The 19,851-nt window shown below is 37.4% G+C and overlaps 1 protein-coding gene across 1 annotated transcript in view; it reads left to right on the top strand.

The window, feature by feature from the left end:
* FREM1 (FRAS1 related extracellular matrix 1) overlaps positions 1-19,851 on the top strand; it is a gene marked incomplete at its 5' end in the record, with an annotated part of 85,530 nt that overhangs the window by 16,172 nt on the left and 49,507 nt on the right. Inside the window, 11 exons of the mRNA XM_081316259.1 lie at positions 1,312-1,420; positions 2,516-2,647; positions 4,576-4,920; positions 5,950-6,092; positions 7,170-7,366; positions 8,759-8,849; positions 9,453-9,620; positions 12,580-12,788; positions 13,457-13,550; positions 16,762-17,014; positions 19,056-19,235. Coding sequence (XP_081172385.1) covers positions 1,312-1,420; positions 2,516-2,647; positions 4,576-4,920; positions 5,950-6,092; positions 7,170-7,366; positions 8,759-8,849; positions 9,453-9,620; positions 12,580-12,788; positions 13,457-13,550; positions 16,762-17,014; positions 19,056-19,235 — 1,921 coding nt within the window. The remainder of the gene's footprint in view (positions 1-1,311; positions 1,421-2,515; positions 2,648-4,575; positions 4,921-5,949; positions 6,093-7,169; positions 7,367-8,758; positions 8,850-9,452; positions 9,621-12,579; positions 12,789-13,456; positions 13,551-16,761; positions 17,015-19,055; positions 19,236-19,851) is intronic.

Genomic DNA, 19,851 nt, shown 5'->3' with positions numbered 1-19,851 from the left:
GTAATTGAATGCTCCAGTGTGCCATCTTCCCTGATCCTGAGTAAATAGTATATTATGTACAATAAAAGGAACCTATGAGGATTTCACTGTTTAGTACTGTTGTTCTGAGTAGCTAGGAGGCAAAGAAAGCATTTCATGTTATCTTTTGCTCACAATGACTTTTAAGAGTTGCAAGTTGACAAACGTTAAAATGATCATATTATGAAAAATCAGATGAACATCATGCATGTCTTTTGCACCAACTCTGTATTTCACTGTCAGCGTAAAGGTTTTTTTTTCTTTCTGATTTTTAACCAATAAACTAGAAGTATTATTTGCCTTCAGCAGCGTCTGGGTCTGCAGAAAAATCACTGCTCCCTCTTGTGGAAATTAAAATTAATAACTTACACATGAAACCTTAAATCTGGGTCTCCAAACCAAACTGGCTAAAAGCCAGTTGAAGTCCACAAGTCTTAAGTTGCCAAGTTTGGAGACCCCTGCCTTAAATCATTGTGCTGATTTAGTAGAAAGAAAATAAAGGTACAATATTCTTTTCTTCCATTCAAAATGAGATGCTGAAAGCTGCTGTTCGAAAGAATTTGGTCCCAAATTATTGGTGCCACAAATGTTACTGATTGTAAATTATTATGTCTCTCTGTCTAGACCAGGGGTAGGCAACCCTGGGTCTCTTATGACTCGTGGACTTCAACTCCCAGAATTCCTGAGCCAGCCATGCTGAGGGTAAAGGGAGAGGTTTCCAAGCTGAGCCATGCTGGCTCAGGAATTCTGGGAGTTGAAGTCCACGAGTCATAAAAGAGCCGAAGTTGCCTACCCCTGGTCTAGATTCTAGAATATTATTTAGCGGTTGTTAGATCTGCTCCCATCTTGAAGCCCATTTCTGTATATGGTCACTAAGAGTTGAGTTGGAGGAACGTTGTCCATGGGGTCGCGATGGGTCAGACACAACTTCGCAACTAACAACAACAAAAAGAGTTATCACCTGATCAACAATCAGATCTGCCCAGCAGTAATGAGCCATGACCAATTTTGGTAATCTTAAAAAAGATTAGACAAATTCATAGAGGAAATGCTCTTACTTGCTACTAAACATAATTGCTGTAGATTGCTGTGGATTGCCTCTATTATCAAAATCATTTGCCTCAGCTCTATTTTCTTCAGGAAGGAGAATGGGATGGCATTATTTTGCTCCTGTCCTGACTACACAATTCCCATAACGTCCCTTTAGCTGCGGTGGGGATAAAATTCTGAACTATACTTTGCAGAGTGGAAAACAGTGTTTAGTAAACAGTTTATGTCTGTTTTATTTCATAGGTGGAATTTGAAGTTTACGATTTGTACTTTGAAAGAAGTGTGCCAATTACTCTTCATATCTCCGTGAGAACAGCAGACACAAATGCACCAAGGGTTTCATGGAACATGGGTGAGAATTTTTTTTAAATGTCATAATATCTTTGATTTAAAATGCAAAGAACACTTACAAGATCAAATTAAATAAACCATGGAGATTTCTAGTAGATCTAATCTCTCTTGGCTTTAGGGGAAAGTAGTAAAATATGCAGAGAAAAAAAACGTGGTTTTAAGCAAATAGTTAGCATTGAATACAAAGGAGTAAAAATATTTATGGAAGAAGTCTTATTGCTCTTCTATGTTAATATGTATTCCTAAGAAATCATACAGTCACAAAGGTGGAAAGTTGTTCAGGGTAACTTCCTATTAGCACAAGAAAGCATCCATAACAGATGGCTGCCTAAGGATTCATTTGCACCTGGTGCATAACGTGGTACAGATGTGCCCCACTGACCATTTGCTAAGGGCATGTCCTCACAACGGCTCCTCCATCATGTGGGCAACTGCCACTGAAGTGAACTGAAGCTGGTCCAAGATTTTCTGGCATGAAAATAGTGTTTTCCACATTATCAGCATAAGACCGCCCACTGGGGCAATCCCAAGGGGGATGGAGAAGCAGAAGTAGTTATGAGGGAGAAACTTTCTATTTACATTTAATGGAACTCCGCCATATTGGCCTACTGTCTGCCCTAGTGTATGCCAGATATCCAACGAAAGGGACCTGATCATCTTTCAGAGAAGTTAGTTTTATTATCAAGCTATTTGTTATTCGTTTTTTTTCCTGACATGCAATTAGAATCCAAGATCCACTTTGGTGCAGTGGTTAAGGTTCTGGACTGCAGCAGCCCTGAGTTCTAATTTCCCTAATTCTGGGAGTTGAAGTCCATGCGCTTTAGAGTTGCCAAGATCGGATACCTCTGTTTTACAATAAAGCACAGTGAAATCAGGTGATGTGGAATGTGAAACAGAGAAATGTTTCTTTAAATAGTAGTTTACAAATGTTTTTTTAAGTTCCTATAAAAAATATATATACTATGCATAAAAATATGACCTATATTTTTTGTTATACACCTATACACCTGTACCTATTATTGTCTCATGTTAAATATTTCTCACGTTTGATGCATATTAACTCTGGCTGTATCATTGTTTCTCTTGTCTTTTTTAGGTCTTGATCTCCTGGAAGGTCAGTCTCGCCCCATAACATGGGAGCAGCTTCAGATTGTAGACAACGATGATATCAGCGGAGTTCGTTTAGTTCCTGTGGATGGGTTACAACATGGGCAGCTTACTGTAAGAGGTATCATCTTCTTTCTAAAGTCTCATTGCAGTAGTTGCAATTTGGTTCTCAGCACAGCCTCCGCAACATGAAAAAACATTTTTTTTTCCTTGTTCACCCAAATGTTCCTTTCATGGTGTGGACCAGAGAAGGGATCACCTTGTGTCCTACTTTCCATTTCTATTCTGTTGTCGTTATGGACACAAGAGGGTTAAAGCTGGAATAACCAGCTTCCTATGGGGCTGACCATGCTAATTATCCACAAGGCTGCTTCTAGCAACTCTGAAACATTCTGTACTTTTGGTACAAGATGGAGATAATGTAGGTTTATTCTTATTCAGCTCTCTGCCCTTTTTATCTTTTGCCTGTTGTTCATTCCTTTTCCTGCTTTTTGTCCTGTCTTTGCCAGTTAACTCTTTTGGATGTTTCTGATGTTTCCTAAATATACATCCAGCTCTATATTCTGCTAGCTGAACTGAGTGGCTTCTGTGCTCGCTCTGATCTGAATGTGCTGGGTGAAACAAAATTGGAAAATGCGCATTAAAATGTTGCAGCATTTAGTATAGCCTCCTAAACATGAGACTATGGAAATATCTTTCCTTCTGCCTCCTGGTTTTGCATTGTGATTAGTTATATTGGATAAGGAGCAAAAATCAGAGAAGGCTTGCCTTATTTCTATTTGTCCTTTTCTGCATCTATATTTTTGTTTTTGTTGAACTTTTTTACTTGCTCCATCAGTTCTGTTCTCTTGGCCTCAATTTCCTACTTCCTGTTGACTTCTACTAGTGGTTGATAATAGTTAGAGTGCCCACTGAGAATGAGCTTAAATGGAAAGTGTTATTTTTTGCACATGGGAGTGTGTGTGTGGGGGGGAGATTTTGCCTAAAAAGCAGGAATGTTGATGTGTCTTGGGAGCAAAGAAGCAGTGTTCTCTGAATGTATATATGTGTATGCCTATGTGTATATAGAAAGGAATGTATATAACCAGTGGTGGGATTCAGCCAGTTTGCACCAGTTCGGCAGAACCAGTAGCTACGTTTTGGTGCCCAGGCCCAGAATGGACTTCCAGAAGCGGCATCCACAACAGACAACTGGTTGCTCACATATTTGAATCCCACCAATGTACTGTATATAACATATGCACTGCAGAGATAAATTCCAATGTAGATTGTCTAAATTTGAAGTATGTTAGTTCAGATTAATTCAAAAGTAATACCAACAATATTTAGTTCTAAAGCATTTGACAGCTAACCCATTTTTGTCCCATTTTATGACCTTTCCTGCCCCGTTCGTTAAGTGAATCACTGCAGTTGTTTAGTTAATAACACGGTTGTTAAGTGAAACTGGCTTCCCCTTTGACTTTGTTTGTCAGAAGGTCGCAAAAGATGATGTCATAACCCTGGGACACTGCAACAATCATAAATATGAGTTAGCTGCTAAGCATCTGAATTTTAATCACATGACCATGGGCATGCTGGGGGGGGGATGAACACGTGAAAAAGGTCATAAGTCACTTTTTTCAGTGCTGTTGTAACTTTGGTGTAACTGTCAGTAAAGGAACTGTTGTAAATCGATGACTACTGTACTATCTCTCTGCTTTAATGCATAGGCCTTACCTTTGCATTCTAAAACTTCTAGGTTTGGTTCCCTAATAATTTTTGTGTGTGCTACTTGAAACATTTTAAACTGTTCATCAGCAAAATGTGAAAGCTTCCCTAGTTTCACTCACTCTTCTGAATCCATGGGGAAATAAGAGACGGATCCTTCCATATTCCCTGAATTCTCAGCAATTCAGTAGGATCACGTGAGCAAATTTTTGGAACACAGATGCTCTGTGTTCTGTCTGTCCTGTTTCTCATTTCAGAAGCTATCGCACCATCTTTATAAAAAGGATTGCTTTTCCCAATGCAGATTCTAGTAGGAATTGTTCACTTTCTATTGCCTAACAGGAGGAAAAGGATTCATGTTCAGCGTCTTGGATCTTAAGGCTGGAGTTGTTCGTTACCATCATGATGACAGCGATTCCACCAAAGACTCCATTGTCTTTAGGATCTTTGATGGCCACCACAGTAGCCGCCACAGGTTTCCAATCAATATTCTGCCCAAAGATGACAGCCCCCCTTTTCTCATTAGTAATGTTGAAATAGAGGTCCATGAAGGAGAAACGATCCTGATTCAAAGCTCAATGCTTCATGCATCTGATATGGACTCTAGCGATGACTACATACTCTTCAATATCACTAGATCACCACAAGCTGGAGAAATAATGAAAAAACCTAAAACAGATTTTATTGGTAATATGCTCAGTGTGTATGGGGTCTTTATTCCTTTTTCCTTTACACAATATTTGAGTTGTGTTTTCATATATATATGGAAATTATTTCCAGCTACACATGAGATTTCACACTTGTCCACCTTATTGGCTTTGGTGCTTATGTTAGCTACTCTTGATCACAACTTCTATTATCAAAAAAACCACCAAGAGTAAACAACCTGAAACTCCAGGACCACATGCTTCGAAATGTCTTGGCTATGGGCTTAATTTGTCACAAAATTGTAACCTTCAGTGAGACAGAATGTGAATGAGAATTTATGAAAAACAAGTGGTGCATTCGTATCAATTATTATCAGTTAATATTTGATTGAATTGACTTTATATTTAAATTTACCCATGGTTATAAATTCAATCAAATTTAATTTTCATTTGATTCCATCTTTTTTTTTTGTCCTAGTCCCATTTGGTTTTTTGGCATATTGCCTTTGGCATGCCATTCAAATTTTAAATGAATTCCTCAATAATAAAGGTGTGATATAAACAAACAAACAACCAAATTCACCCTGGAAGTTCTATACCCATATATCTGTAGGGAGGAATAGAAAAGTTAAGATAGTGGCTGTGACTGTGATCAAAGACCTACCCTTTTTTATATGCATACAATTGACTGCACAATTGAGTCACCATCTTTACTGTTTTGTCTCCTATCGCTATGAATGCCCCTGCCTGAGGAACAAAGTAATTGATGTGTAAAATTTAATACAAATTTCTCCTAGAATATGAGCATGATATTTACTTACAACAAATATCAGTTATATCCTTCCTAAATAAGTGGGAACAGTAATAAAATGATGGTTTAGAAGGCATATTAAAGGAAAACACCAAAGAAATGTAAAGTCTTCCCTTGTGTACCTCAAAAAGCATTAAAGAAATTACTAATTTCAGAATTAATACAGAATTACTATGTCTAAGAGTTCATGCCAAAAATATTATAATATTAGTGAGCTCTGCTAATCTAAGCTACGGACTTCTTTCTGTTATTTAATAGGTTATCCAGTCACTAAATTCCTTCAGAAAGATCTGTTTAATGGGATAATTTATTACCATCACTTAGGAGGAGAAATATTTGAAGATTCAGTTGAGTTGGTTCTGTGTGATAGCCATGATCCTCCCAATCTTTCAGAAATTCAGGTAAGATTTAGAATTTATTTTAAGGAATGAAAGAATGCAGTGACATTTCTCTATAATCAAACATATAGTGTTAAATTCACTTACAAATAAGTATGTTCCATTTGTAGAATGCAAATATACCTTGAGCTTTTTCTTACCCAGTTAGATCAAATTCTTTATTACATATTAATGTTGTTAGGTTCCTTCCTTAGCTGTCTTGATAGACATGGCAAGGATAGATAAATACCTTTATTTCATACAATAATGAAATTATTTCTTCTCTCCAGCTTTTGAATGTTTAATCTACAGTTTGTTTTGCATGTCTCACATTTTTTGCTGAATGCTAGTTGGTTGTTTACCTAATCAGAATTCCTATCCTGGAAAAGACTAGTTCCCAACATACTTCCTGCAGCATCAGGGCTTTTTTTCTCATAGAACGCTCAGAACTGAGTTCCGGCACCTTTTTTGGATGGAACCTTGTAGGGTAGGCAAGGTGGGGTGTATGACATGTGTGAGTTCCGGCACCTTTTTCTTTTACAAAAAAAGCACTGCGCAGCATTATTTACTATTGGTAGAAGGGGATGATGGAAGCTGTAACTCAGGCTTCAGTTAGATGCAATAGTAATAATATATAGTATAGCAATACTAGTAGAATATATAGCTGTCTTTGTGGCTGTTTCTTCTAGAAGATGCCAGAACAAAAGTCTGAAAAAACATTACAGAAAATGTCCTTGGACTTCTAAAATATAACACAGATTAACTTAAACAAAATATAAACATTTCACAAGATTGCTAGCTCTTGCAAGATTTCAACCTGCCCATGAGATAATTTATGAGAGCACGTGTAAAAAAATGCTGAAATCTCATTGTGTGTGTGTGTGTGTGTGTGTGTGTGTGTGTGTGTGTGTATAGTATCTAGGTAAATGCAGGATCTGATCATGCTTGAAAAATTTGACAATTCTTGTACTTGAGGTGTGTGGTCCAACAAGTTGCTTAGATTCATTTTAAATGCCATAATTATTTCATTGTAATATTTTGGATGGTCTCTCTTTAAAAAAAATCAGGGTATAGTAATTTTTCTCGTTATTGTTATCCTAGATAATAAGACTACACATAATTCCTGTGAATGATCAGCTGCCAAAAGAATCTCCAGGAACAAACCGTCATCTGACTGTCAAGGAAACAGAGATTGCTTATTTAACAAAGAAACACCTTCATTACATAGACATGGAAACCCAGGATAGTGAGCTAATATACACCATAACGTCTCCCCCATTCTTCTCCTTTGCACATTAGTAAGTCTCAGGGGATATACATTTAGTGACCATTTAAAGTTACAATGGTCCTGAAAAAGTGACTTATGACCATTTTTCACAGTTATTACTGTTGCAGCATGCCCATGGTCACGTAATCAAAATTCAGATGCATGTATTTATGATGGCTGCAGTGTTGTGAGGTCATGTGATCACCTTTTGCGACCTTCTGACATGCAAAGTCAGTGGGGGAAGCCAGATTCACTTAACAACTGTGTTATGAACTTAACAACTGCAGTGATTCACTTAACAACTGTGACAAGAAAGATCATAAAATGGGGCAAAACTCACTTAGTAAGTGTCTTGCTTAGCAACAGACATTTTGGACCCGATTGTGGTTATGAGTTGAGGTCTACCTGCATACATGTGTGTTTTCAGGCTTAGCTAGCTTTTCATGGTCAGTTGCAAGTATTGTCAAGGAGAGATTGGAAGGACTCCTGCTTCTCTGTTTCTTTCATATTATGTGTACCTTGACTGATGAGTTTCCCCATTTTTCTACATTTATTCAGGCCCCTCCCTGCAATTACTTATTCTACCTGCTTGGATATGTGGAGATAGGGCTACATTACGTGCACAATACTAGAGGCAGACTTCAATTTATATCTAAGCAGAAATTTGAAGACACTTTGAATATCTTTGACATGTATGTGACAAAATATGACAAGCTGATCAATGACAATGAATATGGATCAAGTATGGAAATATGGATCAAGTAGGAATAAATAAAGAGACCTAAAATGGCCTCAGGGGGGCCACTTGAAAACACAATTCTGATTATTTGAATGGGAAGCTTCAGATTATGCACATGGCTTTAAGAACTACTAAGTACATAGGTAGCTTGCCATAACATCTCAGTATTATGGACATTATGAAGTTGTGGTTACATGTAGTCCTCGACTTATGCCTGGTCACTTAGTGGACCCCCTCCAAAACAACTTATGACCCAGTTCTAGCATTCCGCTAGCTGCACACATCCCTACACAGTTACGTGACTGAATTTTGGATGCTTGACAATTGACTTACCTTTATGGATAATTACTGCATTCCGCGGTCACATGACCACGGTTTATTATAACCTTTTGTGAGTTTCTAGTCTTTTGGGTTGGTTTCTGGCAAAAAAATGCCCATAGGAATACAGTGGAATACAGTTAGCATTTGCTTAATGGTCACATCAAAATCTGTTATAAAATCAGACCTACATACGTACAAGTACTTACACAGACATTCTGTGGTCACAATTATTTTGCTATCAATTATAACAAGAGGCAGTCATAATGAACTTTCTGTCCTGTTTTGGACTAATTGTATTTCTTCCCTTGCTTTGCAAAACATTTTATGATTTTGTACACCCATATGACAGTACTTTTTCTTCAGTCATACAGATGCTGGAAAATTGTTCATGGTAGAAAGTATTCCTAAACTCATCAAGGATCCTTCTATTCTGTCACTAAGATCATTCACTCAGGTTTGTCGTTAAATTTAAAGTTTACCTGGAAATCTCTCATCATGCATTACACCTACCTTATTTAAAAAGAGTCAGTTGAAAACCAAGGTGCTCTGCACATGATTAGAAGCTGTTTTCACTACATGGAAACTATGAAGGAAAAAACAGCCCAAAGTTAATGCTAATTTTAAAGAATTCCCATGAGATCAATCTTAATTTGAGCTAGGATGATTTGATGGTTTTTTTCCTGCATTCTGCAATGTTGTTTTTTTAAAAAAAATTGAAATCTATAATTTAAGGGTCTTTTACCCTCATTTCCTCATCCCTTTTTAGTAATCAGCTTTCACAGCTGTATAACGATTGAAATATAAAACGTGAAAGTGGCTTATTGTAAAAATGTATGCACAAATAGATTCAAGCAGGGGTGAGCAACTATAGCAACTTTATGACCTGTGGATTTCAACTCCCAGAATTCCTAAGTCAGCATGGTTGCCTACCCATGGATTATGGCATAGTAAGATTGAAAGTATTTCGTTATTTTAAAAGCTATTAGTAATGTAGATACAAAAGGGAAGGTTTTGCTGATAGATAACAGATATGTATTTAACTGTTTTGCATCTATAGCATGCCATAAACCACATGAAAGTTGCCTATGTGCCACCCATGGAAGACATTGGTCCTGAACCTCAATATATCCAGTTCGCGTTTTCCATCAGCAATCAACATGGCGGAACTTTGTATGGCAACTGTTTTAACATTACTGTTCTTCCAGTCGACAATCAGCCTCCAGAGGTATGTTTCTGATGCTAAAAGAAGAAAATAGAGATTACAGATAAACCTCAACTCATAATCGGCCACTTAGTGATCATTTGAAGTTAGAATGGCCTTCTCAAGGAGTACTTGTAACCTAGTTCTGAAGTACTGACGGCCATGGCCCTGGTAGTCACATGATTGTGCACTGGGCGCTTAGCAGCTAGCCTCCACTTAGAGCCATTTGCAGCATCCTGCTGTCACATGATACCAAAAAGATTATAAAGGGTCAGTTGGGTGGGTGATTTGATTTACGACTATCATGACTTATGACCATGATGAGCAGACTCCATAAGGTGAGGCCTAGCTGTGTATCACTTAGGTCTGACTTTCAGTAGGTGTAGAAGCCAGGCATAGATCTTGTTCATTTATTTTCAGATGTGGATTTTATTTTTTCAAAATCATTTGTTCAGTTGTATTTTTGGTATGATTTTAAAACTATCACCCTAATAGTGATAGTGATATTTCAGAATGGAATCAGATTTTACAAAACGTGCTTTTCCCAGAGAAGGTGGGTGGGCAAAACAGGTTTAGAAAAGGGAATAATGGATAGAAACAGGAAGCTTTAATACTTTCTGATGCTGTCAGTTCTTCTTTGGAATTGTCAATTTTCCAATTTCTGAGCTAGGACAAAAAAAACAAAAACCTGTGAGAAAAGTCAGCAGGATTGTAAACGATTAAACTTTCCTTGTTCTATATTCTGCTTTTCAAGTTTCTCTGTTGGTGTCAAGGGATGGAAAGCTTTTGTAAAATATAAACCTGCCTATGTTGTAGACCAGCGGTCTCCAACCTTTCCGGCTTGGTGAACTGGCAGAGGTGGTGGCAATGGGGAGAGGGGATTGTTTCATGGGCATGCATGCCACTTTCACAAATGCAGCTTCGTGTGAATGTGCATGCTCGCTCACCACTTCTGTAGCCTGGTTTCAAATGGGCTGCAGCCCGGCATCAGGTCACGAACCAGCAGTTGGGGACCCCTGTTGTAGGCTATTGGAATTATATTATTTTGTTTTTATTTTTCATATGATCTGAGTTTTTCCCCCACTTAGAAATATTCACAATCTGCTAAAACAAGCATGCTTCAGGTGTAAATGGATAGAATTCATAATTCTCATTCACTTTCCTGTGTGGAAAGAAAGCTTTATTGGATTGAAAAGGATTAGTACAAGAAATAAGTAGTCTGTTAAAGCCCAAATGATGATTTGCTGGTTTCTTTACATTTTCAGAATTAGCATTGTCTTTCTCTGATTTTATGATGTCTGTATTTGGAAACTGAGAAATTATTCAGTGTATCTGGAATCAGAACAAAACAAAACTGGTCTTTCATTCGAATCATAGCGCAATTGAGTTTGGAAGTGGTTTTTGCCCACTTCTGGGAATTCTTTGTTTTAAACTTTCCCAATGTCCTTGCTAAAACCAGCCATTATTTTTCCTCTACCCTTTGTTCACGTGTAGAGTTAGAATATTAGAATACTGCAAAACATTTCACATTTTAAGTTTTTGAGGACAAAACAGAATATCTGTTTTGATTTCAGTGGGCTGTTCTTTTTTCACTGGAAATGTTCTGATGCTCTTCTTGTGCTGTCAGGAGTATCCTGAATTAAAAACAGCCCTGTTTCCATCTCAGAAAATTTCAAATTTGAAAATCACCTCTACTCAGCATCATTGGGGGGAAAGAAACACTGGCTATAAAACTGTTAACATATGCTCATAAGAATTATTGCTGTAGAATGATTTAAATGGAATAAAAATGATGGTTTGTGGAGGAGGAAGATTAATTGTACAAATCAAACACTCTTACCTTATAGTTTAGTGCAGTGGAGATAGACGTTTTGTCAACTGAAAATAAATATAGTGGGTGCTGACTGGATCATAGTGTTCTCTGCATGTTTTTTTTTTTTGCATTTTGAGGGTGGTAGAAGTGAAGATGATAATGGCGTCAGATTCAGACATGGGAGGATTTGTGAGTGGGAACCAGCAGAAATGGAACTGCCGTATGATTTTGAAATCTCAATTAATCTAGCCAAACATGAGAACCCTTATAGCAGGAATGTCACTTCCACGACAGAGATTATCTCCACAGGAGGGCTAAAACAACTTTAATTGAGTTTGGCTGTAGCAACAGAAAGTTGGTAGTCTGATTGTATTGTAGTTCCTCCCCTTACTTATTAGGGAGGCATCTCTGTGAATTAAGAAGGCATCGATCTGAACCACTTCCAAATGCTAACTGGATGTTCTGGGCTTAGAAATTGTTTCATTCTTTCTCACCATATTCATGGAGCTTGCATATCTCCCCCAAGGCCATCTACCTTATCTCCTTCAATAAGAAAATATAATTTCAGAAAATTATAGTTTTTCATTTTGGGTACAAAGGCTGACCTTCCAAGTGTGACTTCCACCAATTGAGAAAATATTGTGGAGAGTCTCTCCAGAATGCAAAACTTCTTTTTTTTAGGTGAGAGATTTCAAAGCCTTCAGAACTGGGTGCCGTGAAAAAAAATATGCCTTAGCTTAGCACTAAAGCAGACATGTCAAACACAAGGCCCGGGGGCCGGATCCGGCCCGCGAAGTGGTTTCATGTGGCCCGCGAAGCCATCCTGGAAACAGTGAGGGAACGGCCCCCACTGCCTTGGCCCTGGCCCAGAGACCCTCCTTCTGCCAGAGACCCTCAGATCTGTCCCACTCCTACCCAGGCCCCCATAGGCACCCTTGATGCGAACGATGTAGAGCTGGCCACGCCCACCCAGTAGGCCATACGCACTCTAGCCAACACCCACCCAGTAGGCCACGCCCACCCTGGCCACGCCCACCTGGCCCCCTGAGGGCAACCGCAGTGCTGATGCGGCCCTCAATGAAATTGAGTTTGACACCCCTGCACTAAAGCATCAGCAAAAATATTGTTCTGAGAGGAAATGGCAACTCTTGTATCTTTTCTTTTGCTTAGGTGCTCACACACAGCTTGAAAGTAGAAGAAGGGGGGCAGAGCACCATTACCAAAGGCCATATTTTAATTTCAGATGTGGACACCAAACTGGAAAACATACGTATACATCTCCTTAAGCTTCCCCTTCATGGAACTGTTGAATTAGATGAGAATCCTATGAATCAAAGAGATTGGCTAACCTGTGAAGATTTACAGATGTCCAAAGTCAGGTTAGAGAGCAAAAGCCTGATTTCAAAATGATCTAATTTTGATGAAAAGTCACCTGTTATATTTATTGGGAAGCAAATATGTTTCAAGTCTTTCCCATCCTCTTCATATTAACTCTTTGCAAATTTAACCAGCATGTCTGAGAAAATTGATTCGAAATTGTCTCTTTCAATTTTATTTCAAACAGTTGATTCTGTATATATAACTGGAAGCCCAACCTTCCTACGGAGAGATATCAAGACATATTGGAATACAATCTCCATGATCTTCAGGACAGCATGATCAATGTCCAATGAAAAAACATCAGTTATAAGTGTGTGTGTGTTAGAGAGAGAGAGAGAGAGAGAGAGAGAGAGAGAGAGAGAGAGAGAGAGAGAGAGAGAGAGAGAGAGAGAGAGATGTCAATATGGTGGATTGGGCCATGTCATTAAAGTTCTGTTCCTAAAAAAATGGGAGGCTTTGATTTTTACAGCTGTATTTGATATCTTTACTTTTTTGACATGCCTCCTCATGGATGCCTCTTAGTGAAGAATGGGATATATTAGCTCTCTTTAGAAATCACTGAATTTAGTGACAGTGTACAGAATTTAATGCATTACTGAAGCAGTTGGAGTGCCAACACTTGCAGTAGCAACCTTGCAAACCTAGGTTTATCATTTGATTCCCATAGGTACCATCATAATGGTTCAGAGTTTCCACATGATCATATTCCTTTTGAGGCTACAGATGGCATCAATTCCTTCGAATTCATCCTCCATGTGAAGGTCAGTGTAAGATTCCTCAAAACACACATCCAGTGGAAAAGTGAAATTGTCAGAGGGAGTTGCACTTGGTTTCAGCAAGTGGGAATTCATAGACAGGAAGAGTTTTGTTCTTCACTTTAGAGGTTTTTGTGACAGTGTTTGTTAGGCAATAGATTTGATATGTTGGAGTTGATAGAAATCCGCACCTGTTCATGTTATTCCCCTATTGTCAGGAATGAATTTCATTTAGAGTTAAATGATGAAGAAAATGCAATGTGTCAGAAAAAGTGATTTCAGCAAAAGCCCCTTAAGAAAACCAAGCCTACGTTGCATTTTATTTGGGTTACCATTCCTAGATTATTTATTTATTATTTATAGATTATCAGATTTTTTCAAAATGTTTGCTTTTTGTAGTATCAGGAAAATATCAGGCCAAATATGTAGATTATGCTTTTTTAGAGGTATGAATAAAAGACTAATTCTGCATACAGGTGGGTCCTCAACTTACAACCATTTGCTTAGTGACCATTCAAAGTTGCACAGTGCTTACAAAAAAAAAGTGACTTACAACCAGTCATCAAAGCGGGAACTGTTACAGCATCCCCATAATCACATGATCAAAATTTGGGCACTTTGGCAACAGGCATGTATTTACAATGGTTGCAGCATCCTGGATCATGTGATTGCCGCTTGCAACCTTCCCAACCAACTTTCAACAACAAAAGTCAGTATGGGAAGCTGGATTCACATAATTACTGCATGATTCTTTAACATCAGTGATTCACTTAAGAACAGTGGCAAGAAAATAAGGAGCAACTCACTTAACCCTTTTGAAAATTCTGGTCCCGATTGTAAGTTGGGAACTAGCTGTACCGTGGTGCAACCACATGTACTGTCATCGTGGCGCTGTTCTTTTCTTCGGTTGTTTCAATAAAAACACTTCAGGAGCAGATCAATTTTCAAGTGTGAAGAAGGTAGGTTTAAAACTTGAAAACTATAAATATTAAATGTCAAGTTAAATATTAACGGGAAATTAAGAATTGGGGAAAACTAACTAGGACGTTGATTGTCTATATAGACCGAATGTTAAAATAATAAGGATATGTATAAGCTAAAAATTATTGATAAATGTAAGAATGCCATTTTTATTTAATTGATTTAGTAAGAATTGTACTAGTTTAAACATCAATAAGAAAGATGTTGAGACTAGAAAGAGTACAAAGAAGAGCAACAAAGATGATTAAAGGTCTGGAGGCTAAAACATATAAGGAACGGTTGCTGGAATTGGGTATGTCTAGTTTAATGAAAAGAAGGACGAGGGGGGACATGATAGCAGTGTTCCAATATCTCAGGGGTTACCACAAAGAAGAGGGAGTCAAGCTATTCTCCAAAGAACCTGAAGGCAGGACAAGAAGCAACGGATGGAAACTAACCAAGGAGAGAAGCAACCTAGAACTAAGGAGAAACTTCCTGACAGAACAATTAACCAGTGGAGCAACCTGCCTCCAGAAGTGGTGAATGCTCCAACACTGGAAATTTTTAAGAAGAGACTGGCCAGCCATTTGTCTGAAATGGTATAGGGTTTCCTGCCTGAGCAGGGGGTTGGACTAGATGACCTCCAAGGTCCCTTCCAACTGTATTATTATTATTATTATTATTATTATTATTATTATTATTATTATTATTATTATTATTATTATTATTATTATTATTATTATTGATAATAATAATGATAATATAATACGGGGAAAAGAGAGGAAAAATTTAATGTAGCAGCTTGAGATTTGTACTAAAGATACTTGTATGTCATTGTATTATTGATTAACCCAGCCACCATGCAGCTTTTCAAATACTTAAATGTAAAATTAGAAAATCAATAAAACATTTTTTTTAAAAAAAGAAGAAGGTAGGCTGCCTCCTGGCTCGTGGGGACTTGCATCTCTGTAATACACAAATTGCACTGTGCAGAGATCTGAATTACAAAGATGAAGGAGAAGATGCATTTCATTTGCTCTTTACAGGGCCTATGTGCATACCCATTGTCACTCCACATCACTTTTGCCCTTTAAATCTGTGATCTCTCATATATAGTATGTAGAAAATGCAATGAGTAGAGTAACAATGAACTGAAAAAAGAGGAAGGAACCACTTATCTTTTTATTGCTTTCCTCTTCCTGTCTTCCATTCTTAAAGTTTCTTTCTTTACAGGGATTTTTTTTTTAAATTGCTAACATGTACGGATGACCAACAGTTATCCCATGGAATGCAATCTGCAAATTGTTTGAAAAACTTCAGATACTTTTACCTGAGAAGCTGATGGTTGCTTTCTGCCTTGAGGTTTTGATCCTAGGGTTGTCCATGTGTGAAGCATGCGATTCACTCTTTATAAGCACGACGGATGTGCTGGCTGTGTAATCCGAAAATTTCTTCCTCCTCTTTTTGCCCATTTCTTTCCATATTTTAATAGGGATTAGTAGGAACGTTAATAGGAATTTTTCAGATGTTTGCCATAGCTGAGGCATGCTTGCTCACAGAGATTCAGTATAGGCCGACCTTTGCTTATGCTTTGGACACTGCTTTTTCTTTCCTTCCTTCTCTTGAAACTCCCATTTATCTCTCAGACCTATACTTTGTTTCTCCCAATGTTCTAAAGTAGATCTCTAGACTGTACAGGGAGACAGGGAGGAATGACAAAGAGAGTCAGTCTGGTCTAGTAGTAAATGCATCAGGCTAGCCCAGGGGTAGGCAACCTTGGCTCTTTTATGACTCATGGACTTCAACTCCCAGAATTCCTGAGCCGCCTGGCTCAGGAATTCTGGGAGTTGAAGTCCACGAGTCATAAAAGAGCCAAAGTTGCCTATCCCTGGGCTAGACTGTGAGTTCTAGTCTAGCCAGATGGGTGACTTTGGGCCAATCAATCTTTCTCAGCCCAACTCACCTCATAAGGTTGTTGTTCTGGGGAAAGTGGTAGGATGAAGATGTATTAACTGCCTTGAGTTTTTATAAAACTAATAAAGGTGGGATATAAAATGAATATCCCTAGCTAGAAATTTAACCTAGCTAGAAATTTCATGGCACATGATATAACTGGAAGCAATCCTCTGTTTATGCCTAAGGGTGCTAGGAGTTTTAGATTGTGGATTTTTAATGTTGTAATCTGCCTGGAATCACTGTGTATGAGTTGGACATCCACATAAATTTGTTTAAATAAATAAAAAAATTTTTTTTTTAGGTAATTCCTGTAAATGATGAGCCCCCGGTGATGAATGCTGACCTCATTCCCTTCATGCAATGTCCAGAAGGACAAGCGGTGCCCATCACTTCAGAGAACCTCTATGCAACTGATAAAGATAGTGAAGACATGCAGCTGATGTTCATGGTTGCCCGATCTTCTAAGTATGGGGTTGTGAAGAGAGGCGGACTTGTGATAGATCGCTTTCTCCAAGCTGATGTTGTTTCTGGAACAGTGACATATGAACATACAAGTAAGTAGAAACTTGGGACTAATTGTAGAAGGCACAGAGAATGGCCTTGAATTACAGTGGGAAGATTCATTACCAAGACAGTGATCAGACAAACATGGCTTAAGCACATTCCAAAAGACAGGCAGAAAATGCTTCAAACAGGATCTACCCTAATTCACACAAAGATAAAGTGAAGGAGGAGGGAAGCATATTTAGGCATGCAAGATTCTGTTACTATAGCTGTTCTAATAAAAGTAATTTATTGACATTGGTTTCTTAGCCTCGTCTATCCAATAGGGCTGATACTATATAGAGACCTGAGTTTTATTGATATCCTGAAAATTATTCCCCTTTGCTATTCCTTTTGAGTGGCACAAAAATGGCTGTGCTAAGTCTGGAAATGGCCTTTCTCTGATTTCTTTTTGTTTTTATATAACATTGCTTCTCTTATCAAAAGAGGAACTTTTTCCTTAAAATATACTCTCTTTCACCAGAGGGATAGTAAGCAAAGAAATTTTTAAAAGTCTCTCCTTTGTAATGATTGCCCCTGAAGAAGAAATTTAATCCTATAAGTCTAAGACATTAGGCGGAAGTAAATTGAATAGTAACTATCTTTTTTGGCAGTTCTGCAAAATTATTCTTGCTTATACTTCCAGATGAAAGTTGTATGTAATCAATAATAGTTTAAAATATTGGTCAGGATGCACATGGCTTCTTTGGATTAATATGGCTAGATTTCAAGTGACAGATGCTGTAATTGATGCTGAATGATCATTAATTTTATTAACTAGAGTAATAATTTATTAAATTTATAGCTTCCAAAGCATGACAGTCCCATTTCACAAAGAACTGCAGCACATACGGACATTACATAATATTCATGTGACTGATACCAAATATTTCTGTTATTGAAAATACAAGATACTTGAAATGAAAAGTATCAAACAATAGCAGTTAGGTGCAAAATAGATAAACATTTGATTTATATAAATAAATCTTCCATTTTGCTTGTGTATCACCTTTTTGAGCTATCAATATTATAACACAGAGAGAGTTTATGATACCTGTCTCCATGACATAAAAGCAGATGATATTAAATAATCAGACTTGTACATTCACTGATGATAAATGCTGGTGGGAGATAGTTGACCAAGAAGGTAATTCTGTATTTGGATAAAACATGCATATTTACCACCAAATAACTCCTGTGATTGGAGTTTTTCTCACATTTTAGAATTCTAATTCGCTTTGGGAATATGTATAAAGGGAAAAACTTGAAATCAGTTGTGAAAGTGCCAATTTAATTCAGCTGACAAGTTTCTTGTCTGACATTCTTCCCTCATGAGTCCTGTTGAATTGTTGGGTAAAAATCTCTCAAAATCACCCATCATGTATAAAGCTGACTGATCTGATTTAGTTCTCTCTACAACTGCTTTGTAACCATTCTGTTTAACAGTCTGAAGGGGTGTAGTTCACTAAGAAGAGTATTTCAGATCAGAAACTGCACTACTGAATCAGGTCTAGGAACTCAACAATGAAATTTGTTAATGAATTTAGATACAAACTTTTTCATGTATATAAGAGATTTGTTAAGGGGAATATTAACTCAGGAACTGAAGTGCTTTTCAAATCTATTTTTTAATCTCCACAGGATTGATGGAAAATGTCTATAATGATGCAATGGGACATCCAAAGTTCTTAAGTCTGACTATCTTTTGTTACAATAGTCCTTAGGAAAATGCTGAAACATTAAATTACTTTAATCTCTTATATGAGACAACAATTGGTTACTCTCCAATTTCTCACCCCCAGAAAATTTACTCTGTTTGTGTTAGATGGAAAAGATGTGTGCAGAATCTTTTGATAGTTTTGTGACTGTTAGATTCAGCACAAAAATATGGATACTGCGCTATTGCTGCATCACAATTTTAGATATTTTTCTTAAACTTCTTCTCACTAATCATGATTTCATAGTTATTGCTGAAAATAATTTTCATACATCCTCTTGATAGCCAGTGCTGCAAAATATTATATACTTCATCTATATATCTTGTTTTTCCAGGTGGCGAGATTGGCCTAGCTCCTGTCTTTGATGTTCTTACATTTATTGTGTTGGATGATGAAATTGGTCCTGATGTAAAGGCCTGTTGTGATGATAAATCTCCATTTTTTCCTGTACCAGTATATGATATTAATATTACAATATTTCCAGTTGACAACCAGCCCCCATCCATTGCCACTGGTAAAAATTTTATTGCTTTTTATCTGTCTAATTGGGCATGATCATTGTGTAAACATATGCAAAATTTAGGAGATAGTAAAATAGATAAACATTTTCTTCTTTCCACATTCATATTGCCACACTCTATCATTTAAAACTAAGACAGAATGTAGAAGATGGAGGACATCTTCATTTGTACCTGTACCACTGGAGCAATAAAGCTTATGTAGAGTACCATCAAGACAGCTAATCCTCAATTTACAACAGTTCACTTAGTGACTGTTCAAAGTTACAAAGGCACTAAAAAGTGACTTATGACCATTTTTCACACTTATGACCATTTCAGCATCTCCATGATCATTTGATCAAAATTCAGATGCTTGGCAACTGACTCATATTTATGACGGTTGCAGTGTCCCAGGGTCATGTGATCACCTTTTGCGACCTTCTGAGAAGCAAAGTCAATGGGGAAGCCAAATTCACTTAACAATCATATTACAAACTTAATAATTGCAGTGATTTACTTAACAAGTATGGCAAGAAAGATCGTAAAATGGAAAAAAAATCAACTGTCTTACTTAGCAACAAAAATTTTGGGCTCCATTGTGATTGTAAGTTGAGGACTACCTGTAAAAGC

This window comes from Vipera berus (genome assembly GCF_964194415.1).
Source record: "Vipera berus genome assembly, chromosome: 2".
NCBI classification, from domain to species: domain Eukaryota; kingdom Metazoa; phylum Chordata; class Lepidosauria; order Squamata; family Viperidae; genus Vipera; species Vipera berus.
The sequence above is the reverse complement of the archived record's forward strand: the minus strand, read 5'-3'. Positions and strand labels throughout refer to the sequence as shown.